Source organism: Triturus cristatus, chromosome 6 (assembly GCF_964204655.1).
Source record: "Triturus cristatus chromosome 6, aTriCri1.1, whole genome shotgun sequence".
NCBI classification, from domain to species: domain Eukaryota; kingdom Metazoa; phylum Chordata; class Amphibia; order Caudata; family Salamandridae; genus Triturus; species Triturus cristatus.
In genome coordinates this window covers 116,069,290-116,094,367 of record NC_140589.1, presented here as the reverse complement: position 1 = coordinate 116,094,367, position 25,078 = coordinate 116,069,290, and the positions used below count along the sequence as shown (strand labels likewise).

Sequence of the window (25,078 nt, the reverse complement as noted above, 5' to 3'; positions counted from 1 at the left end):
TTTCTTCTTTTCCAGGCCTACCGCCTTCAGTGTATCCAGCTCAGCCTCCATTCTGGCCATTTCTTCATCGGTGTGTGAACCGAAGAGAGGTGTGACGGAGAATGGGAGGTTTAAAATCCGATGCGGAGACTCTGGCTTTAAAGCTGTTAAGCATAGCCATGACGACCTCCGTGCACAAATGCCGCGTGCATATGGATGAGCCACCAGAGAGGCCCCATCCGCTGCTGTACTAACCACCTGATTAGAAACTAGCGCCCCTTCTTGAAGAATCTCCGCAAAATCTTGTCTGTCTTCTGCCGGAGTTTTTCTTCAAAGCGCTCCAAATAGTCCCATAAAGACCTGTCATAGTGGCCCAGCAGGGCTGCAGCGCTTGATACTTTCAAGGAGGATGCTGCAGATCTGCATACCTTTCTCCCCCAAGAGTCTTGAGCTTGACTCTCTTTGTCTGGAGGGACAGAGGACAAAGAAGAGACGGCATGAGTTTTCTTTGCTGCCGCTATGATCACAGAGTCCGGTGGAGGATCAGATTTAAAAAATAAAGGATCCGTTGCCGCCGGCTTGTATTTCATCTGAATCCTCGCTGGGGTCACTTTAATCGAGGATGGGGTAAGAAAAAACGTCCATCACTGGCTGAAGAAGACCAGGAACCAGTGGGAGCAAAGGCCTAGACGCAGACCGTTGATGAACGGTCTCGAAGATGATGGAGGTAGAAACTTGCTGAGCCGACATATCAATCTGCAGTTTCTGAGCTCCTCTAGCGAGGACATCATGAAATGTATTGATGTCATCGATAGGTGACACTCTAGAGGGTGGGCTATCCGTAAGTGTAGGAGAATAGTCCCTTTTTGAGGAGTGAGATGAAGTGGAAGATGAAGACGGTGTTCTTTTTCTCTTCCGAGAAGCATGAGATGGTCTACGCTCTGGAGATTTGACCTGGCGATCCCTGGTCCGAGGAACAGGTGATCAGTCCACTTTGTACCAGACGCTCAAACGGGGATCTGTGCAGTGGACTGGAATAGTCCATAGGCTGTTGAATTTGGCCAGAAGGATCTTTCCGCCAATGACCGATGGGAAGGACCCATCTTGGGGACAGATGAATTGAAGGCGATCTCTGCCTTTGTAGAGACTTTGACCTAGGGGATTGCCATGCCTCCAGAGACGGGGAAGAAGAGCTCCTCGCTGAAATCATTTGAGGAGAGCTCGCCAATGAAGCCGATGACCCCACGCGGCTTCTGGAGGCTGAACGATGTCTGGAGGAGTGGTGAGAAGTCGATGGGGAGTGCCTCAACGTCGAACAACTATATGTGCACAGCACTGGTGAGTCCTTAGAGAGGGATCTTCTCCTATCCCTGTGCTTAGTCGTCGAATAGCCTGACGTTGAAGTCCTCAACCTTACAGACCTTGCCCTCGACGCGGAGCGTCTAGGAGACACCAAGGAGTGTGAACAGACGGAGAACTCCTTCTCGAGGTCGGGCTCTTCCTCGACGTTGACGGAGACCGCCGTCTCAACGTCGAACGTTGTCTCGAATGCTTCTCTCTGGGTCCCGACGACAAATCCTTCTTCGCCACCGATGGAGATTTGGCTCTCGATGTCGAACTTTGTTTGGTCGACGACAACGGAGGAGTCCGCTTAGACGTCGAATGTCTCGCCCCTGGTGACGGCGAGGCCTGTCTCGACGTTGACTGCCGCCTGGTTGACGGCAACGGAGAAGCCTGTTTCAACGTCGATCGTCATTCTACTGGCGATGACGAGGCATGTTTCGATGTTGACCGCCGCCTGGTTGACGGCAACGAAGACGCCCGATCTACTGGGGATGGCGGAGCACGTGCTGACGGCGACACCGGAGATCTAACTCTCGACGTTGGCAAGTGTTAGAATCATGACTCTGAGGAAGGCCAAGGATACAGACCGAATGGGAGTCTGATCTAACCTTGTTTTGCCACAGGAAGGGCAAGAGTCAAAGAGAGATGGCATTTCTAAGAGAAAAAAATACGTTTAACTCTCTAAAAAAAAGTAGGAATCTACTTAAAAGCCAAAAGATGTCGAATGAAGTAGATTTTGAAAAACAAATTGTTGATATTTTCTGATAGAAATCAGAAAAACCAAGAGCTGAAGTACCAGGGTCCTGCCTGAAGGAGCCGTAAAGAACAACTGACCTAACTGTCACCCCTGAGGCATGATGGGAAGCTGGGGGTCATGGCTGCCCTAAAGGCACGGTGGCAGTTTTTTCCTATGTGTTTTTTCTGAGTTAACTTTTCAGCTTTTTACACTGGCTATGCTGTCATTCCTCTTTGCAGGATTACGTTTTCTGCTGTACATTACAGCAGTTCTAATGCTCTTTGCTTTTTCTTCACTGCTTCTTTTTAATTGTGTATAAGTGCAAAGGGAATTCTTGTAGCATTACCCAGCTCATTTGGAAGGCTGCATTTGTTGATTGATAAATATATATATATATATATATGAAAGAAAGAGGTTGCCCACGCTCGGCGAAGCACACACAGGTGAGTATTCCATCCCTTTATTGGAGGTTGCGCTGCAACAGGCAAGAGACAAACAGAGCAGTTAGTTTCACCTTACGAGTTTCAGGCACACGCCCTTGATCACAGGTGTCAAATGGGGATTTTGAAGAACACGCCTCTCCAGTGGGCGTCGCCGTTGCTCGACATATGCAAAGGCTCATGGTATTAGTAGTTCTATACAGATTAATCCCACAAGTATGTTCTCCAAAGTCACAATTTCATAAAGTTTTAAAATCCAAGTGGATTGATGAGTGTCCCATCGCACATTGCCTCGCACTTATCCACCCTCCAAGCAGGTCTCACTGTCCAGACTAGTGACTCCACATCGGCGTCACCACAGGTCCGCTACCGCGGCGGTGCCTCTGCCACGACCAGGCCGGCCGTAATATATGAAAGAAAGAGGTTGCCCACGCTCGGCGAAGCACACACAGGTGAGTATTCCATCCCTTTATTGGAGGTTGCTCTGCAACAGGCAAGAGACAAACAGAGCAGTTAGTTTCACCTTATGCGTTTCAGGCACACGCCCTTGATCACAGGTGTCAAATGGGGATTTTGAAGAACAAGCCTCTCCAGTGGGCGTCGCCGTTGCTCGACATATGCAAAGGATGATGGTATTAGTAGTTCTATACAGATTAATCCCACAAGTATGTTCTCCAAAGTCACAACTTCATAAAGTTTTAAAATCCAAGTGGATTGATGAGTGTCCCATCGCACATTGCCTCGCACTTATCCACCCTCCAAGCAGGTCTCACTGTCCAGACTAGCGACTCCACATCGGCGTCACCACAGGTCCGCTACCGCGGCGGTGCCTCTGCCACGACCAGGCCGGCCGTAATATATGAAAGAAAGAGGTTGCCCACGCTCGGCGAAGCACACACAGGTGAGTATTCCATCCCTTTATTGGAGGTTGCGCTGCAACAGGCAAGAGACAAACAGAGCAGTTAGTTTCACCTTACGCGTTTCAGGCACACGCCCTTGATCACAGGTGTCAAATGGGGATTTTGAAGAACAAGCCTCTCCAGTGGGCGTCGCCGTTGCTCGACATATGCAAAGGCTCATGGTATTAGTAGTTCTATACAGATTAATCCCACAAGTATGTTCTCCAAAGTCACAATTTCATAAAGTTTTAAAATCCACGTGGATTGATGAGTGTTCCATCGCACATTGCCTCGCACTTATCCACCCTCCAAGCAGGTCTTCTTCGCCACCGATGGAGATTTGGCTCTCGACGTCGAACTTTGTTTGGTCGACGACAACGGAGGAGTCCGCTTAGACGTCGAATGTCTCGCCCCTGGTGACGGCGAGGCCTGTCTCGACGTTGACGGCAACGGAGAAGCCTGTTTCAACGTCGATCGTCATTCTACTGGCGATGACGAGGCATGTTTCGATGTTGACCGCCGCCTGGTTGACGGCAACGAAGACGCCCGATCTACTGGGGATGGCGGAGCATGGCTCGACGTCGAACGCCGTGCTGACGGCGACACCGGAGATCTAACTCTTGACGTTGGCAAGTGTTAGAATCATGACTCTGAGGAAGGCAAAGGATACAGACCGAATGGGAGTCTGATCTAACCTTGTTTTTGCCACAGGAAGGGCAAGAGTCAAAGAGAGATGGCATTTCTAAGAGAAAAAAATACGTTTAACTCTCTAAAAAAAAGTAGGAATCTACTTAAAAGCCAAAAGATGTCGAATGAAGTAGATTTTGAAAAAAAAATCGTTGATATTTTCTGATAGAAATCAGAAAAACCAAGAGCTGAAGTACCAGGGTCCTGCCTGAAGGAGCCGTAAAGAACAACTGACCTAACTGTCACCCCTGAGGCATGATGGGAAGCTGGGGGTCATGGCTGCCCTAAAGGCACGGTGCCAGTTTTTTCCTATGTGTTTTTTCTGAGTTAACTTTTCAGCTTTTTACACTGGCTATGCTGTCATTCCTCTTTGCAGGATTACGTTTTCTGCTGTACATTAAAGCAGTTCTAATGCTCTTTGCTTTTTCTTCACTGCTTCTTTTTAATTGTGTATAAGTGCAAAGGGAATTCTTGTAGCATTACCCAGCTCATTTGGAAGGCTGCATTTGTTGATTGATAAATATATATGGACGTCAGCATTGTGCGTGGTGAAGAGGTCCTTACCTGTTTGCAGCTCCCTTTGTCTTACTGGGGAGTTCAGGACTTTGGTTCTATATATATATATATATATATATATATATATATATATTCACTGAAAAAACCATAGGTTTCACACATGTTATAGTTAGCTGTACATTTCACTCGTAAAAAACCAATGAAATTCCCGCGTTATAGTTAGTGCAGGCAACTATAACTCACGCGACCGCAATCCTCTCCTGATGCTAATACTGTATTTCGACACTTATTTGCCCATGTCTTCTTCCATTAAATTTTAGCTATACATATATTACAAATATTTTTTTTTCATAAAGACACATATGTCATCAGCAGAAGATTGCGGTCGCGTGAGTTATAGTTGCCTGCACTAACTATAACGCGGGAATTTCATTGGTTTTTTACGAGTGAAATGTACAGCTAACTATAACATGTGTGAAACCTATGGTTTTTTCAGTGAATTTGCAAGGTTTTTTAAATGCTAATTCCTAACTATAACGTGTGTGAAACCTATGGTTTTTTCAGTGAATTTGTACGTTTTTTTAAATGCTAAGTTACTTTACGCCATTCGTGGCGTGCGCGCCCAGTTAAAGCAGTTTGTTCCGTGCGCGCGCGGTGCGCACCGCGTGCCCACGTTAAGCGGGATGGGTCATGTACGCACGATGCGCTTCGCGCACCGTGCGCACATGGGTCACATATTATGCGCATCTTTGTGAAATGTATTCTTTGTTAAATTCATAGCTGTAATATGCCATGCACAAATGGTGCCCTTCGGGCACCATTTGCATACGGGGTGGGGAGAATGTGGATAATTTTTTTTTTATATAAATTTTTACCGTACGCGTACGTACGGTAAGCGTAATCGGCGATTTTCCGAAAAAAAAAAATTTTTTTTTTTGGGCTTGGGAGTGGTTTGGGGACCCCTGTATCAATGCTGGGTGGTTAGGATCTCATGAAACTGCCTCTTTACACATTTTTGGGGTTCGTTTTTGCTGCCCAACTCAGGGAGCGAGAGAGAAAATGGCGGCCGCCGCTTCCTGGTTTCGACCGATTCGAATGTTTACTAAGAGCTAAGAGCCAATCAAAATCGCGCTCGCGCACGCCACCGTACGCGTACGGTAAGCGCACCGTAAGCGCACCATAAGCTGGCTCAGATATATATATTGATTTAAAGGCTATTTTCTCAGAATCTACTGAACAGATTTACACCAAACCTACAAAAGGCACTTCCTTGACCTGAGGACTACCTCTCTGCCAAATTTCAAGTAATTCTGTTCAGCCGTTCGGGCTGTAGCTGTGTCTAAAGGTCCTATGCAAAAATGCATGGGAAAAACGCGTTTTGGGACCCCCCTTTTATCTCAGCCCCCGCTTCACGAATCCCCCCGAGACTTTCAGGGTAGGAGCGGAGCGTAGCGCCCCACCTATTTTGAAAAATTTGCAAGGATTCATCGACCGGCGCCAAAGTTATTTAAAATAGAATGTTGCGGATTTCCTATGGAAACGTGGTCCTAACTATAACTACCTACTGGCGATCGCCAGTAGGTAATATATATATATATATATATATATATATATTCACTGAAAAAACCATAGGTTTCACACATGTTATAGTTAGCTGGACATTTTACTGATAAAAAACCAATGAAATTCCCCCGTTATAGTTACTGCAGGCAACTATAACTCACGCGACCGCAATCCTCTGCTGATGCTAATACTGTATTTAGACACTTATTTGCCCATGTCTTCTTCCATTAAATTTTAGCTTTACATATATTACAAATATATTTTTTTCATAAAGACACATATGTCATCAGCAGAAGATTGCGGTCGCGTGAGTTATAGTTGCCTGCAGTAACTATAACGGGGGAATTTCATTGGTTTTTTATCAGTAAAATGTCCAGCTAACTATAACATGTGTGAAACCTATGGTTTTTTCAGTGAATTTGCAAGGTTTTTTAAATGCTAAGTTACTTTATGCCATTCGTTGTGTGCGCGCCCAGTTAACGCAGTTCGTTCCGTGCGCGCACGGTGCGCTTCGCGCACCGTGCGCGCACAGTGAGCACGCGGTGCGCTTCGCGCACCGCGCGCCCACTTTACGCAGTTAGTGCCGTGCACGCACAGTGGCGTGCCCACGTTAAGCGGGATGGGCCATGTACGCACGATGCGCTTCGCGCACCGTGCGCACATGGGGGACATATTTTGCGCATCTTTGTGAAATGTATTCTTTGTTAACTTCCTACCTATGATAAGCCATGCACAAATGGTGCCCTTCGGGCACCATTTGCACACGGGGTGGGGAGAATGTGGATAATTTTTTTTTTTTTACTATTTTTTACCGTGCGCGTACGGTAAGCGTAATCGGCGATTTTCCGAAAAAAAAAAATGTTTTTTTTTTTGGGCTTGGGGGTGGTTTGGGGACCCCTGTATCAATGCTGGGTGGTTAGGATCTCATTAAACTGCCTCTTTACACATTTTTGGGGTTGGTTTTTGCTGCCCTACTCAGGAAGCGAGAGAGAAAATGGCGGCCGCCGCTTCCTGGTTTCGACCGATTCGAATGTTTACTAAGAACTAAGAGCCAATCAGAATCGCGCTCGCGCACGCCAGCGTACGCGTACGGTAAGCTTACGGTAAGCGCACGGTAAGCTGCCACAGATATATATATTGATTTAAAGGCTATTTTCTCAGAATCTACTGAACAGATTTACACCAAACCTACAAAAGGCACTTCCTTGACCTGGGGACTACCTCTCTGCCAAATTTCATTAAATTCTGTTCAGCCGTTCGGGCTGTAGCCCTGTCTAAAGGTCCTATGGAAAAATGCATGGGAAAAACGCGTTTTGGGACCCCCCTTTTATCTCAGCCCCCGCTTGACGAATCCCCCCCCCCCCCCGACACTTTCAGGGTAGGAGCGGAGCGTAGCGCCCCACCTATTTTGAAAAATTCGCGAGGATTCGTCGACCGGCGCCAAAGTTATTCAAAATAGAATGTTGCGGATTTCCTATGGAAACGTGGTCCTAACTATAACTACCTACTGGCGACCGCCAGTAGGTAATATATATATATATATATATATATATATATATATATATATATTCACTGAAAAAACCATAGGTTTCACACACGTTATAGTTACGAATTAGCATTTAAAAAACCTTGCAAATTCACTTAAAAAACTATAGGTTTCACACATGTTATAGTTAGCTGGACATTTCACTCGTAAAAAACCAATGAAATTCCCCCGTTATAGTTACTGCAGGCAACTATAGATCACGCGACCGCAATCCTCTGCTGATGACGTCAGATATTACATCACTGATGACATATGTGTCTTTCTGAAAAATAAATATTTGTAATATATGTATAGCTAAAGATTAATGTAAGAAGACATGGGTAAATACAGTGATGTAATTCGTAACTATAACGTGTGTGAAACCTCTGGTTTTTTCTGTGAATTTGTACGTTTTTTTAAATGCTAAGTTATGTTATTATTTTTTTTTTCAGGTTTTACACCGTGTGCGCACCTCGCGATTTAAAAAAAAAATAATAATTAGCTTTTTTCTCCCTTGGGGGTCCTTCTGTGACCCCCTGACCAAGGCTAGGGGGTCAGGAACTGTCCACTCTGCCCCCTTTTCACATTCTCCACCTTTGTTTTTCACCCCCTCAGACTGCGAGAGACAAAATGGCGGCCGACACTTCCTGGTTTCGACCGATTCGAATGTTTACCGACATCTAACAACCAATCAGAGTTGCGCTCGCGCACGGCAGGGTGCGCGCACAGTGCGCGCACGGTGCGCGCGTATCGATATTGATATGCTTTTAAATGCTATTTTCTCAGGAAATACTGAACAGATTTACACCAGACCTGCAAAAGGCACTTCCTTGACCTTATGGCTATCTCTCTGCCAAATTCCACGTAATTCTGTTCAGCCGTTCGGGCTGTAGCTGCGACTAAAGGTCCTATGGAAAAATGCATGGGGAAAACGCGTTTTGGGACCCCCCCTTTTTCTCGGCGTTCGCTTGACGAATCACCCCGAGACTTTCAGGGTAGGAGCTGAACGGAGCGCCCCATTAGTTTTGAAAATTTCGCGAGGATTCGTCAACCGGCGCCAAAGTTATTCAAAATAGAATTTTGAGATTTCCTATGGAAACTAGGTTGTAACTATAACTATCTACTGGCGACCGCCAGTAGATAATATATATATATATTCATATATATTTTTCACATATATGTATATACTGTTTCCGGGGTCCCCGCGAATGGGCAGGAATATTCATGTGCTTATGACTATTCATGAGGATCCCCTGGAAGAGAATGGCATTTTTCCCTTTGGTCCTGTAGCATTTTTTTGTATAAATCTATTCGCAGACCCACCTCCGGGGAGGGATTGCTTGGGTATCTATTGTAAGATAAGGAATCTGCGACTAGAAGTCTCTTCAGATGAACAAGTTACTTACCTTCAGTACAGTAATGCCTTATCAGATAGAGACTATCTAGCTGCAGATTCCTTACTGACCCTCCCATCCTCCCCGCTCTGCAAACTGATTTAATTATAGGGTTACACTTCTGAGGTCCTTAGCACTGCAAACCAGCACATCAACATTCTTCGTGGCTCCATGCTTCTGGTGTGGAAAGTTGCAAAAAGAAACTGATTTCAGCGTCTACGCATGGCACCTACATGAGCACCACACATGCCACATCCGGTGCAGCTGACACGGAGCCGAACGCCACCTACCGGCGCAAAGAGGTACTGCTAGAAAAACTTCTGGATCCAATATGATGCCTGGGGATTATTCTAAGGTAAGGAAACTGCAGAAAGAATTCTCTATCAGATAGCAAATCTTTTGGCCCTTTAGTTGGATGCTCTAGCCAGTGCCCAGAGAGGAGGGGTTAAAAGGTGGATTGGAATTCAATCAGAGAAGAGCAATAGGAGGGTCTGGAAGCGAGAGCAGTGACTGCAGTGATGTGCTCCAGCAACTCAAAGGGAAGCTCAACCCTACTATCCGTTTAGGAGCCATGAAAGTGAGGTGAATTCAAGAGTAGCCAAATAGGGCCCAGTTCATTTCCTTTTAATTTTTCATGTACACTGTACAGCAGTAAAAATTATTTCCAAAGTTAGCTGTACTATATTAAGGTGATAGCATTGAATCTGACCCGTGGACATTTACAGATTTATAGCAGGTATAGGTATTTATCATGTATAAATCTGTAATAAAATAATAATTCAGTCAGAATGTAAAAACAAATAAAGCACCTGTGCAGCACCAGGAGCAGCTTTTTTTCCTTCTATCTCACATCAAATTTTGCCTTGAATCATACCCTGGTACTCAAGGAGAGCATCACTAGATGTTTCAATGATAAAACAATTTGAGAGGTAGTTATTTAATTGGAAATTAACAAATGCATCACATAATAAAGACACTATATACACAACTGAGATTAAATGTATGGGTTGCTTGTAGAATAACCATGCAAGATGATACATTTTAACAACATAACACAACCAAATTGAAACTTCAGTTGTTTGTACTCTTGTTAACTCCTGGCGCTGCTGAATTACAGTAATTGCAGTTAGGGACCTACTCCTAAATCAGTAAGATAAAAATGTTTTATAATGATTGTACATCAATAGTTCAACCTTTGGGTGAGCATTGCATGTGTTTTTAACATAATAATTTTTTCTATATTAAAAACAGGTATTCAAATTGGAAAGAAATGCATCATTTTCAGGGAGCACCAGTAAAAGAACCACTACTGGATGAGACTAGCTGTTGATTATGCTCAAGTGAAGTTAAACATTTTGGCTACCTAAATCGAACCTGAAAAAATAGTGGATTCCCCAAGAACGAGTGAAGCATCATTTGTGCCTGTAATTGTATTGGAAGTGGCTCGAGATTAGCCGAGGCATTCCAAATCTATTCATGTCATAAGAACGTGGCTGGGGTGGCTCATTAATATTTGGTGGTGCGAATGGAGGTGGAACATGCTCTGGATTTCTAAATGGAGGTTCAAAAGTATTTTGTGGCATGAAACGAGGCGGAAGAGAATGCGCGTGCTCACGAAGATGAGGTGGAAAAAGCTCTGTCTTCTGCATCTTTGGAGGAGGTGGAACAATACCCATGCTGGGCTCTTCAGTCAACGGTTTCTGTAAAGAGAAAGAAAAGACTATTGCTTACTTTTATACAGACACTCGATATTCGACCTCTCAAGGTAATAGACTAAGCAGTCCCTTTTGATACCACAAATTGCATCGGCAAGGTTAATTCTAAAAGAAGTTATTTACCTTCGATAACATGTTTTCTGATGGAAAAGTTATCTTTGCACAGACACGCCTCGTGAATCGTTCCCTGACTTCAACAGGTTCTGGAAGATTTTAGGCAACTATAGTACATGGGCATCAAGCGCTGTTGCTGCACCAGCTGCAGATCCGCGTGATCGCATTTCTAGAAATAAACTAGTTCACGAGGACACCAAATTGTACTGGTGAGATCAATTCTGCTTCTTTTTCCACACTCTACAGAGGCCAGGATGGAAATAAAGTGGAGTATTGTATAACTGACGTGGCCTCTGCAAGATGGATGGAATTGAGGGTGGGATATGAGTCTATAGGAGGGTCAGGTATCTAACAGAATAAAAAACCTTATCAAGGAAAAGTAACTCACTTTTCTAATGGGTACTCCTTACCACAGCTGTTAGCTTTACCTTCTACTACTGCAGACAAGTAATCAAAACGCATTGATGCTTTGGGCAAAAAGGTATTTTCTTCAAGCAGTATAGCTTTGAGTTTCTTGAATACTTCTTATCTGTTAACCTGTGTAGCAGGGCGAAGCCTAACGAGAACACAACCGGTAGGTCATCCAAGGTGATCGACACGCTGTCCCCTCTTTTTTCCCATCAGCAGACTGAGTGGATCCCATCAGGAGCACAGTTCCCCATCGTGCAGGAAGAAACGGGACACCGTTCCTTTAACTGGAAAGGGTTCGCGTACAGCCCTGCCCATAGCAGTGACGAAGAAGAAGGAGGGGTTGATATACCAGGAAGTGCGCTACCGCCAGTGTGTGTGGACACCCGGGAAGGAGAGGAGGACGACGGAACGAAGAGTGAGCAAGAGATTCTGGATGGAGGAGCAGAGAAAGAGGAGAGAGCCTCGGACAGCAGAGCGGAGAGCGAGGCCGTGGTGCTGGACGTCGGCCGGAGGAGAGAAGGTCGGAGGACGAGCCCACGAGAGGAAGCAGTTTACGGGTTACGAGAGCCAGGAGGCCAACGACATCGTGAGCCGCCCAGCCACGTTCCCGGAGGAGCGTGGCTCTCGCAGGTACGCGAGCGCTTCACGGGCTGGGTGGGGAGAAAGGGTGGGCGTCCGTAAAGCGGGGAATTAAGGGGACGTCTGGGCACTTACAGTTGCTGTGCCGGTGAAGATCCCAATCACAACCCTCCCTGAGCACCCAGTCACACGCTTCTTGACCCCTTGTGCACAGAGTGTTCCCTCACCCCCTTCCCTATCACTATCAAAGGAAATACAGAGTGCTCACCTCAGGTTCTTTTTGTGTTTTCCGAGATCCTGGGCGATAAGCTACCCTCAGACGACCAAGCCGGCCTGTATTGGACCAGAACCTGGGAGAGGAAGGATCACAGCGGGAAGGAAGGAACCCCGAGAACGGGCCACAGAGACTCCCCTACCTTATTACTGACCCACCCCCATAAGAAAACATGTGCACAAAGCAATAAAGACTCTAAAACCTCCAATACGCTCTCCCGTGTTGTCTTCCCCTTCACAACCTGTTACTGCGTTTGTTGGGGGGGTGACATTTTATGGTCACGGGGCACTGGACCAGGGCGGCTTAATTTGAGGGGGTGCCTCTACATAACATGAGAAAACACACGTGTACACGATAGCAGTTGAATCAAGTTTGTTTGCACTTTCTTACAATGAAAACACTTCAATAAGAAGTGTAAAGAAACACTTTAAGATTCAATAATGAGCCTGGGAGTCTTAGCAAAGACTGGGCATTTAAAGACACATTTCTGGAATGAGGAACAAACTCATGCAATGGAAATGCAGAGAAGAGAGAAAGAGACGAATTCAAAATACAATAAGCAGTTATAGCTTCAGCCAAAGATGCTAGATAGATGATTGAAGGAGACCACACAGGCGTCAGTGACCAAAGGAGTCATTTCAGCGAGGTAGTCCGGGAGTGGACTGAGGAGCAGATCTTTATACTCTTTTAATGAGGAACCATTGACCACAAAATCACGACATTAGTAGGTGCCTTGACCGTAGAACATGACGCATTTTGGTCACTTCTCGGAAATATTAGGAACACACATTACATAAGTTTACCAAAAGGACACTTGATGTTTGACCATGAATCATTATGAAATTGAACATCCATTGAACAGGATTTGCGTCACTTCAGGGAAATTTTTATACGTTTATATAGGTGAGAGAAGTGACGAGCTCATCTTGTGCAAGGAGAGTGGGGGCTTGGGGACAGAGCTGAAGCTTCGTGTGTGTCACAGAAGAAATAACATGTATTTCAGCAGAGAGGCATTTAGGGCCTACTGAGACAGAAAAAGGACTACTAAGACAGTATGGTCAACTTAACAGATTCCTATATGCTAGCTTGTGTGGCCTTATCAGGGTCTCATGCTACAGGTGTGGACAGAATGGGCATGGGGTACTATATGATAAAAATAGACCCTGCTTCATCTTACTCTTTGGGATATGGTATGAAACGTCCAGTCCTCTCTACTAAGTGGATCAACGCTTTGCCTTCTCACACACTGCTAAGGATGCGGCCACACAAAACTTGAGTGATGAGCTACACTCCATGGATTTGTTAGACTTAGTTATGGAAACCAGTGTTATTATACAAAGAACTGCTTCAAATGCATTCTACATGACTTTCTTGTGACATCCAGGCTTCCCTACAGGATGCGTCATTTGATGGCAACCTGCTATTTGTGAAGCCGATCAATTCTGCTCTGGAAATGTTCATGCCAAGCTGTGCAACGGCATGTTCTGTGGGTCTCACATCTCCAAAGCCCAGGTTCTGTGGATCTGGACTCCCCAGAGTAGCTATTTCACCAGCAGTATCTGAAGGTTTGAGGCTATTCTAGATACTTCACTATAGGAAGCTGGCTCTGTATATACTATACCAAAGTAAGGTATAGTGTGTACAGAGTCCAGGGAGAACCCAGAGGTATTGCAGAGGCTATAATAGGAAAAATCTTAACAGCTCTCTTTGTGGTAATGTGGGCGAGCAGTTAGGCTTATCATGAGAGTGTATTAAACATTTATTGTGCTCACTCAATCAAGACTGATGCACACAATCAGAGACTAAATCCAGACCAATTAGGTAAGTTATGAAAAAAGACATACTTGTATTTTATTTCTAGAACCAAGCAGGACTTGGTATAGGTCGGTAAAATAAACTTGCAATGCAATTCAGGATGGATTGGCGAATGTTACAGGCCGGTATGACTTTCAAGAGCGGTCTGAATTACACGTTAATTACTTTGAGAATACTTTTCAATTACTTTTAGATCACTTTAAATACTGGGGGTGGTATGCCTAGATACCACACCTAAGGATCTCGCAATACCAGGTAAAACTTTTCTTGGCTTGAGTTATAGTTTCTGTTTTCTCCATACAAAACAACAGTTCACCAATTAGAACATTTTAGGCCCACAATCTCCTAACATGGGCTCCTACGGGAAAAAAATGGTTATCGGTTTCACACTCACCCCAGGATAAGGACCTTTTGGTCCCAACCTGAATTTACCAGTAAACGCCCCTAACTTCAGTTTTTAGGTGAGACCCTGAACTTCACCTCCTCAGAATCGACGAAGAATGACTAGTGAGCTGTGCTAACCCAGGAAGAGTACACCAACTGCTTTCTCCCCAGCCCTACCGTCCTGTCCCGACTCTTACCTGACTACAGAGAAACCCTGGCGTGTCCAGCAGCCCTTCAGACCCCGGAGGACCTGCCATGCACTCATCTCAAAGATTCGGTCTCCTGTGAGCAATTGATTTGCTCAACAAAGACTCTAAACACAGAACCAGGATCCAGATGGATCCAGACTGCTCCGCGGTTCTGCACCACTCCGCGCCACACAACCACAGCCCGAGTTCCAGTGGCCCAACACCATGAGTTCGTCTCCCCAGCGATCCTGATCTGGTGATCCCTGACCTACAACAAGCTTCAAGCTGACGCCTGAAGCCTGAACCTGAAGGGTTCCCCCCGGCTGTGACCAGAGCTGGTATGAAGATCCAACGCCTAAAGACACCTCTGCACCTTGGCCTTGGGTGGCCCAACTGTGAGAAGTTGGCCTGATGTATGATGTCACTAGTTCTAGTGCACACCTTATATCAGTCCAAAAACCCTTATGGTGATTGGTTGTAAAGTCAACCTTATAGACCAGCTATCCTAGTGGTAGCATGGACAAGAGCAGTCTTAGGCTAAACTCTGAATGGCATGTGAAGCCAGCTGTGATACCATATATAATCCCTTGAATACCAAATGAAAGGACACCACAACAGATATATATATAAAATAAAGTGTATTTATTCTAAGCAAACCCTCAGCACTCTTTATGAGATTAGAGGTAAGTACAACACAGTCTTATTTATGCATACATTAAGTCACACAGGTAAGTAATACAGTTAGGCCCTAGGGGCCACGCAAACCATATACTAAGTAAGTGGTATAAGGACCACTGTCACGGAAATAGAATAGGCCTAGGCCTAGGGAATCGCTGGGGCTACACTACACTAGCGTTAGTTAGGAAGTGGGAGGCCCACGGGATTCGTGTGCAGAGTGGAAACACTCACGCGTAATGCGTAAAAGTCAATAGCAATAGTACAGTTTAGAAAACGGTAGATTTAGGACACTTCCGGAGTAGCTAGGAAGTTGAGACTTGAAAACTAGACACTAGGATAGTCACTATCCTGATGAGCACCGGAGTACCAAAGTTACCTAGCCCACAGGCTGCGGGTGCATAGGGGTGAAGATGCGTCGTTTTCGTCGTCGACTCCTATGGATGCCTGAAGAAAGATGCCGACAGGCAGTCAGGGAAGAGTGTCCGGTGGATCCCAAGGCTGGGATCAAGAAGAGAAGAAACCTGCAAGCAGAAGGGACAGAGTCAAGGTCACTAGCCAGTGACCACGTGGAACCAGGAAGGAACCAGGCGATGTCGTGAAGATTGCAGGTGAAGGTGAAGCTTGTCGCTGCAGCCAGGAGGACCAGGAAGCGTCGAGGACGACCAGGACCAGGAGGCGAGCTGTCCCACGAAGGCTCTTGCTGTCGGCGGCGTCGAAGTTGGACTAGGACTCACCAAGCCTTGGCAAGCGGAACCCACGAAGAACGAAGGACTTGCTTCTGGTGCAGACCAGGAAGGTCTGGGGTGCTTCTTCTTTGCAGAGAAGCGGGAGCCAGTCTGGAGGAGCCAAACCAGCGCAGAAGATTTCAGGGTGCGTCGTCACAGAGGCCACTAGCCAGCGGGCAAGCAAACGGACAGACGCGGCAAGCAGGAAAATGCTGAAGGGCCCCACGCAGGACTCGTGGAGTGTGGGGGGCTGATCTTCGGTGCAGATGGTGCTTGGGGTTGGGGCTTCTCAATCCCCGGTGCACAACTTCGAGGGTACCTCAGAAGCTGCGCTGTAAGTTACTAGCCACTTTTTCCAGGTAGCCGGTCCCACGTCGCTCGTCGCCTCCACGGATCTCAGCTCTGCTGCAGATGTGGATGAGGGTCGGAGAAGTCTGGAAGTCAAGGCTCTGGTCGGGCTCTGCAGTCGGTTCCTCGTAGAACGGTCGCAAAGCAAAGGGTAGTCTCTTGATGGTGCCTGTTTGCACAGGGTAGCCACTCCTTGGCTACAAGGGAGATTCTTCAGTCTTCTTCTTTCGTCGAATGTCGAAGGTCCAGAGTTTCTGTTCAGTTTTGCAGGTTCAGGATAATCTAAAGTCTTGAGGCCCAACTCCCACTCTTATACTAATCTGGGGGGCTGGGATACCTGCTAGGTCACGCCTTATGGGTGGGACCTGGGAGGGGGTGGTTACACCCACTTCCCTTTGTCCAGTTTCGCGCCAGAGCTGGGGCTGGAGTGCCCCAGCGCCGGTTTGAACTGGACTATGCAAGGAACACCTTGTGTGCCCCAGGCATGTCTCATTCCTTTCAGCCCACCCTGCCCCAATACACTAAAGGCTGTCTGGGGAGGTGCTAGCACCTCCCCAAGCAGGAAACCTATTGTCCAGGCCTCCCTGGCTGGGATCACTCCCAGCTGCAGGAGGTCAGACTTGTGTCGTGGCAGCAGCATCCATTTTGTGATGCTGAGGCTTTGGTCAGAGGCTAACAGTTGAAGTATGATTTTAACATGTCTTTCCCTCTAGAAGGGGGGAATAATATTCTCATGTCCAGAAATGGGATGGGGGTATTATTCCAAAGTGTTAGACACCTTACACGACATGTTTTGATAAAGCCAAACCATAGTTACCATAACCGTCTAAGATTATAAGGCACTTTAAGAGTATATGGTAGGCTATATCATAGAACAGCTATAAGGATATGGTTCCGAAAGCTGCAGACAGGCTCAGCTCATGCTAGAGCACCATCTCACATGTTACCAAGCACTCTGCCTCCAGGATTGTTAAGGCCTGCCATAGGAGTGACTGATAGGTACACGTGTCTATATGTAAGTTAGGTATAGGAATACTACACCTAAGCAAGGGGTGATTACACGACCTTGCCCCAGCTGAGTGATCAGCCAGTTGTGTCAAAATGGAAGGCCAGGCCAGGGGTGGCATAATACATGCTGCAGCCCCTGGTAGGCCTAGGGTACACCTATGCCCTGGGTACCTAGGGTACACTGTACAGGGGCCAATAAGGTGATCCTATCCAAATGGGTTATGGCCTAAAGTACATAGTATTAATTTAGAGAGAGAACAGCAGGGCTGTGGGTCTGATTAGCAGGCCCACAGCCACATCTAAGTCGTAAACCAGTAAAGCAAAAGCAAAAAGTGGGGGTGAACATAGAAAGCAGACCCTACTCTCCTACACAACCCCCCCCCCCCCCAAACTTAGGGACATTAAACTAACCTTGACCAGTTGAGTCTTCATGTTCTAAGTGGAAATATCTGGAGAGTCCATCTGCATTGGCATGGTCAGTCCCAGGTCTATGTTCCACTGTGAAGTCCATCCCCTGTAGGGAAATGGACCACCTAAGAAGTTTGGGATTTTCACCCTTCATCTGATTTAGCCACAAGAGGGGCTTATGGTCTGTCTGAATCTTGAAGTGAGTGCCAAACAAGTATGGCCTCAGCTTCTTCAGGGCCCAAACCACAGCAAAGGCCTCCCTCTCAATAGCTGACCAACGTTTCTCTCTAGGGGTCAGCCTTCTACTTATAAAAGCAATGGGCTGGTCTTGACCATCTACATTCAGTTGTGAAAGAACAGCTCCCACACCTACCTCAGAAGCATCTGTCTGGACAATGAACTCTTTGGAGTAGTCTGGACTTTTCAGAATAGGTGCACTGCACATGGCCTGCTTCAGGTCATCAAATGCTTTTTGACAGCTTACTGTCCACTGAACTTTCTTTGGCATCTTCTTGGAGGTCAAGTCATTAAGTGGTGTCACTATGGACCCATAGTTCTTAACAAACTTTCTGTAGTACCCAGTCAGGCCCAAGAAAGCTCTGACCTGAGTCTGGGTAGTTGGAGGAGCCCAGTCCTTTATGGTCTGGATCTTGCTCTCCAGTGGTTGAACCTGACCCCCACTAACTAGGTGGCCCAGGTATACAACCTTGCTCTGCCCTATCTGGCACTTAGTGGCCTTGATAGTGAGGCCTGCCTTTTGCAGGGCCTCTAAAACATTCCTCAGGTGGACCAGGTGATCCTCCCAGGTGGAGCTAAAGACAGCAATATCATCAAGATAAGCTGCACAATAATCATCCAACCCAGTAAGGACTTGATTCACCAACCTTTGGAAAGTGGCAGGTGCATTCTTCAAACCAAAGGGCATTACCACAAATTGATAATGTCCTCCTGGGGTCGAGAAAGCAGTTTTGGCCTTTGCACTCTTAGCTAGTCTGATTTGCCAGTAGCCTGCTGTTAGGTCAAATGTGCTCAAAAACTTAGCAGCTGCCAGTCTGTCAATGAGCTCATCTGCCCTAGGTATTGGGTGGGCATCTGTCCTAGTGACAGCATTGAGACCTCTGTAATCCACGCAAAACCTCATCTCTCTCTTACCATCTTGGGTGTGAGGCTTTGGCACAAGGACTACAGGACTAGCCCAAGGGCTCTCTGAAGGTTCAATGACTCCCAGCTCCAACATCTTTTGTACCTCAACTTTTATGCAGTCCCTGACATGGTCAGGTTGCCTGTAGATTTTACTCTTCACAGGCAGACTGTCACCAGTGTCCACCTCATGGGTGCACCAGTTTGTCTGACTTGGGGTCAGAGAGAACATATGTCTGTAGGATTGCAGAACCTGTCTGCAGTCCTGTTGCTGATGGACAGTGAGGCTGTCAGAAAAGACCACACCATCAACTGAGCCATCATCAGGGTTCTGAGTCAACAGGTCTGGGAGAGGGTCACTCTCTTCCTCCTGCCCCTCATCTGTAGCCATGAGTAGCCCCATGTCTGCCCTGTCAACATATGCCTTCAATCTGTTGACATGAAGCACCCTGTGGGGGCTTCTGGGAGTCCCAAGGTCCACCAAGTAGGTGACTTCTCCCTTTTTCTCAACAATAGTGTGGGGTCCAGACCATTTGTCTTGGAGTGCTGCTGGGGCCACTGGCTCCAACACCCACACTTTCTGTCCTGGCTGGTAAACAGTCAGTACAGCCTTTTGGTCATGCCAAGCTTTTTGGAGTTCTTGGCTTGCCTCTAGGTTTTTAGAAGCCTTCTTCATATACTCTGCCATCCTGGAGCGGAGACCAAGTACATAATCCACTATGTCTAGTTTGGGTTGTCTGAGAGGTCTCTCCCATCCTTCCTTCACCAAACACAGGGGTCCTCTTACAGGATGCCCAAACAAAAGCTCAAAAGGGCTGTAGCCAACCCCCTTTTGTGGGACCTCTCTGTAAGCAAACAGAAGGCAGGGTAAAAGGATGTCCCATCTTCGCCTAAGCTTGTCTGGTAATCCTTTTATCATTCCCTTTAGGGTCTTGTTGAATCTCTCAACAAGCCCATTGCACTGTGGGTGATAGGGTGTGGTGAACTTATAGTTAACCCCACACTCCTTCCACATTGCAGTCAAGTATCCTGACATAAAGTTGGTACCTCTGTCAGAAATGACCTCCTTTGGAAAGCCCACTCTGGAGAATACTCCAAGCAGGGCCCTTGCCACAACAGGAGCTGTTGTGGTCCTCAGGGGAATTGCTTCTGGGTACCTGGTGGCATGGTCCACTATCACCAGTATGAATCTGTGCCCAGATGCTGTTTGTGGGTCCATTGGTCCTACAATATCTATGCCCACTCTTTCAAAGGGGACCCCCACCACAGGTAGTGGTATGAGGGGGGCCTTTGTGGTGCCACCTGATTTGCCACTGGCTTGGCAGGTGACACAGGAGCGACAAAACTCCTTAGTATCTTCTGACATATGGGGCCAGTGAAAGTGAGGGACAAGCCTGTCCCAAGTCTTGTTCTGGCCTAAATGTCCTGCAAGGGGAATATCATGGGCCAAGGTTAGAAGGAAGCCTCTGAACTTCAGTGGTATGACCAACCTCCTGGATGCACCAGGCTTGGGGTCTCTAGCCTCTGAATACAGTAGCCCTTCATCCCAATACACTCTATGGGTACCTTGAGCATTCCCTGCAGCCTCAGCAGCAGCCAGCTGTCTGAGGGGTTCAAGAGAGGGGCAGTCTAATTGAGCCTGCCTCAGATCTGCCCTTGAAGGTCCCCCTGTCCCAAGAAACTCAACCTGATCAGGTTCAAGTTCTTCTAGGACAGTTCCTTCAGGGCTCTCAGAATCATCCTCCTGGGAGGGCTGATCCACCACCTGAGGCAGGGGGGAAGGCACAGCCTTAACCCTACTGCTCTTTCTCTTGGGTTGTGACTGGTCCATAGTTTCAGGATCCAGCACTTGTTCAGTGGTGCACTTTTTGGCCTGTGACCTGGTCACAGCAAGGACATGTGCATCTATCCCCAGCATTTCTGCATGGGTCCTATACTCCACTTCAGACCAAACTGAAGTTTCAAGATCATTGCCCAGTAAACACTCTACAGGAAGGTCTGAACTAACAACAACTTTCTTGAGGCCAGTTACCCCTCCCCAGGAGAAGTTAACAATAGCCACACTATGGGAGGTAGTGGCATTGCTAGCGTTGGTCACTAGGTAATTCTCACCTAGTATGATCTGTCCAGGGTCCACAAAAGCAGGTGTCACCATTGTGACACTAGCTCCAGTGTCCCTGTAGGCCTGAGCCATTCTTTGGTTGATAAAAGGTGTCTGTCTGTACTTGCCCAGGTTACTGGGGCCTACAGTAGAGGACAAAGCTAAGTCCCCATCACAGATCAGAACAGCCTGAGTAGGTACTCTGACTAGGCCAGAATCCTCCTCAGTTCCCAGGGTTAACCCTACTACACCCTTTTGCTGGGAACCACCACTTACAGCTGAACTAGGGGGTACAGTTGCCTTAGGGGCAATGGTGGCTGGGGGCTTATCCTTTTTGGTGCACTCACTAAACCAATGTGAGTTGGACTTACAATAGTTGCACCATGGTTTCTTTTGGCCATCTTTCTTTTTATCCTTTTTGGAACCACCCTCCCCCTGAGCCTTTTGGGGGCCTGGTGAAGACTTCTGGTCTTTTTGTTTCTGCTCATTACCCTTCTGGTCTGCCTTTTTCTGATCACCGCCCTGGTTCTGGTTTTTCTGCTTAACTCTAGTCCTGACCCATCTATCTGCCTTCTTTCCCAATTCTTGGGGAGAAGTCAGATCAGAATCAATCAGGTGTTGATGCAATAGCTGGTTTTGACAGTTGTTAAGTATTTGCTCTCTCATGATCAAATTATACAATCCTGTATAGTCCTTAACCTTACTTCCCATTAGCCAGCCTTCCAGAGCCTTAGTGGCACAATCTACAAAGTCAGTCCAGTCCTGAGTCTGTGTCTTCTGGGTATCCCTGAACAACAACCTGTATTGTTCAGTGGTTAGGCCAAACCCATCAATCAGAGCACTCTTCAGGACAGTGTAATTATCTGCATCCTCATCACTAACTGTGAGGAGCTTGTCTCTTCCTTTCTCAGAGAAGGAGAGCCACAAGATAGCTGCCCACTGACTTTGGGGTACCTGCTGTACTTTGCAAGCTCTCTCCAAAGCAGTTATCCATTTGTGGATGTCATCCCCACACTTGTAGGGAGGGACAATCTTGCTCAGGTTTCTATTATCATAGTGCCTGTCTCTATCTCTAGGAATGTTGCTGCCACCAGTGGGTTCTAACCCACTTAACTTTTGTTCTCTAGCCAGAGCAAGCTTCTCTTTGGTAAGGGCAAGTTCTTCCCTCTGAATCCTCAGATTAGCCTCCCTCATTCTGGCTGCATGCTCCTTTCTCTCAGGTGAAGTCATTCCCCTGTGAGAGGAAGCATTAGAGATGCTAGAGACATGGGAGTGGATGGATTCCCTTGAAGGGGATCTGTCCCTCCTGCTTCTCTGTGTAAGCCTACTTGTGGGTCTGTATGGGGGGACCCCATGCAAACTCCCATGTAAACTTAGGTTAGCCTGGCTAAGTCTTCCTACTTGGCCCTGGCTGTCTACCTCTCCATCTGAAGCCCCATCTGACTCCTCTGTGGTGGGTAGACCCTCCTCTGTGCCTAGGGCACCTGCCTGAGATGCCCTAAGAGCATCATACTCCTCTAGGAGTTGTCTTAACTGAAGGAGGGTAGGGTTTGCACCCTGTTTTATTCCTCTGGAGGTACACAAGTGTCTCATCTCCTGGAATGTTAAGGTATCATATCTAGAGGGGATCTTTTGCAGACCTGATCCTCCTGAGAGAGCATCTACTTGATCTCCTCTCAGAGACATGATCTAGTGAGGGTGTGGTGTGTGCACCTACCTACACTAGTTGTATCTACTAAACCTCTCTAGTAGTTGTAGTCAGGGTGTGTTACTCCCTTCAACCTACAACTACAAAGTCCAGTAGGACTTAAGTATAATAATCTATGTTATATGTACCTAGACAATATCTGTGTGATCTTTCAATTCAGTATCTCAAGATTACAATGGTATTAAAACAGCAAGCTCAGATCCCAACCGCTGCTCACCAATGTGAGAAGTTGGCCTGATGTATGATGTCACTAGTTCTAGTGCACACCTTATATCAGTCCAAATACCCTTATGGTGATTGGTTGTAAAGTCAACCTTATAGACCAGCTATCCTAGTGGTAGCATGGACAAGAGCAGTCTTAGGCTAAACTCTGAATGGCATGTGAAGCCAGCTGTGATACCATATATAATCACTTGAATACCAAATGAAAGGACACCACAACCGATATATATATAAAATAAAGTGTATTTATTCTAAGCAAACCCTCAGCACTCTTTATGAGATTAGAGGTAAGTACAACACAGTCTTATTTATGCATACATTAAGTCACACAGGTAAGTAATACAGTTAGGCCCTAGGGGCCACGCAAACCATATACTAAGTAAGTGGTATAAGGACCACTGTCACGGAAATAGAATAGGCCTAGGCCTAGGGAATCGCTGGGGCTACACTACACTAGCGTTAGTTAGGAAGTGGGAGGCCCACGGGATTCGTGTGCAGAGTGGAAACACTCACGCGTAAAAGTCAATAGCAATAGTACAGTTTAGAAAACGGTAGATTTAGGACACTTCCGGAGTAGCTAGGAAGTTGAGACTTGAAAACTAGACACTAGGATAGTCACTATCCTGATGAGCACCGGAGTACCCAAGTTACCTAGCCCACAGGCTGCGGGTGCATAGGGGTGAAGATGCGTCGTTTTCGTCGTCGACTCCTATGGATGCCTGAAGAAAGATGCTGACAGGCAGTCAGGGAAGAGTGTCCGGTGGATCCCAAGGCTGGGATCAAGAAGAGAAGAAACCTGCAAGCAGAAGGGACAGAGTCAAGGTCACTAGCCAGTGACCACGTGGAACCAGGAAGGAACCAGGCGATGTCGTGAAGATTGCAGGTGAAGGTGAAGCTTGTCGCTGCAGCCAGGAGGACCAGGAAGCGTCGAGGACGACCAGGACCAGGAGGCGAGCTGTCCCACAAAGGCTCTTGCTGTCGGCGGCGTCGAAGTTGGACTAGGACTCACCAAGCCTTGGCAAGCGGAACCCACGAAGAACGAAGGACTTGCTTCTGGTGCAGACCAGGAAGGTCTGGGGTGCTTCTTCTTTGCAGAGAAGCGGGAGCCAGTCTGGAGGAGCCAAACCAGCGCAGAAGATTTCAGGGTGCGTCGTCACAGAGGCCACTAGCCAGCGGGCAAGCAAACGGACAGACGCGGCAAGCAGGAAAATGCTGAAGGGCCCCACGCAGGACTCGTGGAGTGTGGGGGGCTGATCTTCGGTGCAGATGGTGCTTGGGGTTGGGGCTTCTCAATCCCCGGTGCACAACTTCGAGGGTACCTCAGAAGCTGCGCTGTAAGTTACTAGCCACTTTTTCCAGGTAGCCGGTCCCACGTCGCTCGTCGCCTCCACGGATCTCAGCTCTGCTGCAGATGTGGATGAGGGTCGGAGAAGTCTGGAAGTCAAGGCTCTGGTCGGGCTCTGCAGTCGGTTCCTCGTAGAACGGTCGCAAAGCAAAGGGTAGTCTCTTGATGGTGCCTGTTTGCACAGGGTAGCCACTCCTTGGCTACAAGGGAGATTCTTCAGTCTTCTTCTTTCGTCGAATGTCGAAGGTCCAGAGTTTCTGTTCAGTTTTGCAGGTTCAGGATAATCTAAAGTCTTGAGGCCCAACTCCCACTCTTATACTAATCTGGGGGGCTGGGATACCTGCTAGGTCACGCCTTATGGGTGGGACCTGGGAGGGGGTGGTTACACCCACTTCCCTTTGTCCAGTTTCGCGCCAGAGCTGGGGCTGGAGTGCCCCAGCGCCGGTTTGAACTGGACTATGCAAGGAACACCTTGTGTGCCCCAGGCATGTCTCATTCCTTTCAGCCCACCCTGCCCCAATACACTAAAGGCTGTCTGGGGAGGTGCTAGCACCTCCCCAAGCAGGAAACCTATTGTCCAGGCCTCCCTGGCTGGGATCACTCCCAGCTGCAGGAGGTCAGACTTGTGTCGTGGCAGCAGCATCCATTTTGTGATGCTGAGGCTTTGGTCAGAGGCTAACAGTTGAAGTATGATTTTAACATGTCTTTCCCTCTAGAAGGGGGGAATAATATTCTCATGTCCAGAAATGGCATGGGGGTATTATTCCACAGTGTTAGACACCTTACACGACATGTTTTGATAAAGCCAAACCATAGTTACCATAACCGTCTA

General features: G+C 47.2%; 1 protein-coding gene across 1 annotated transcript in view; it reads right to left on the bottom strand.

The window, feature by feature from the left end:
- Nucleotides 1-10,303: 10,303 nt before the first annotated feature.
- The window catches only part of LOC146816481 (exportin-5-like), a 1,583,592-nt gene continuing 1,568,817 nt past the window's right edge, over nt 10,304-25,078 (bottom strand). The window contains 2 exon segments of the mRNA XM_085610325.1: nt 10,304-10,540; nt 10,543-10,783. Coding sequence (XP_085466451.1) covers nt 10,443-10,540; nt 10,543-10,783 — 339 coding nt within the window. The 3' untranslated portion in view covers nt 10,304-10,442.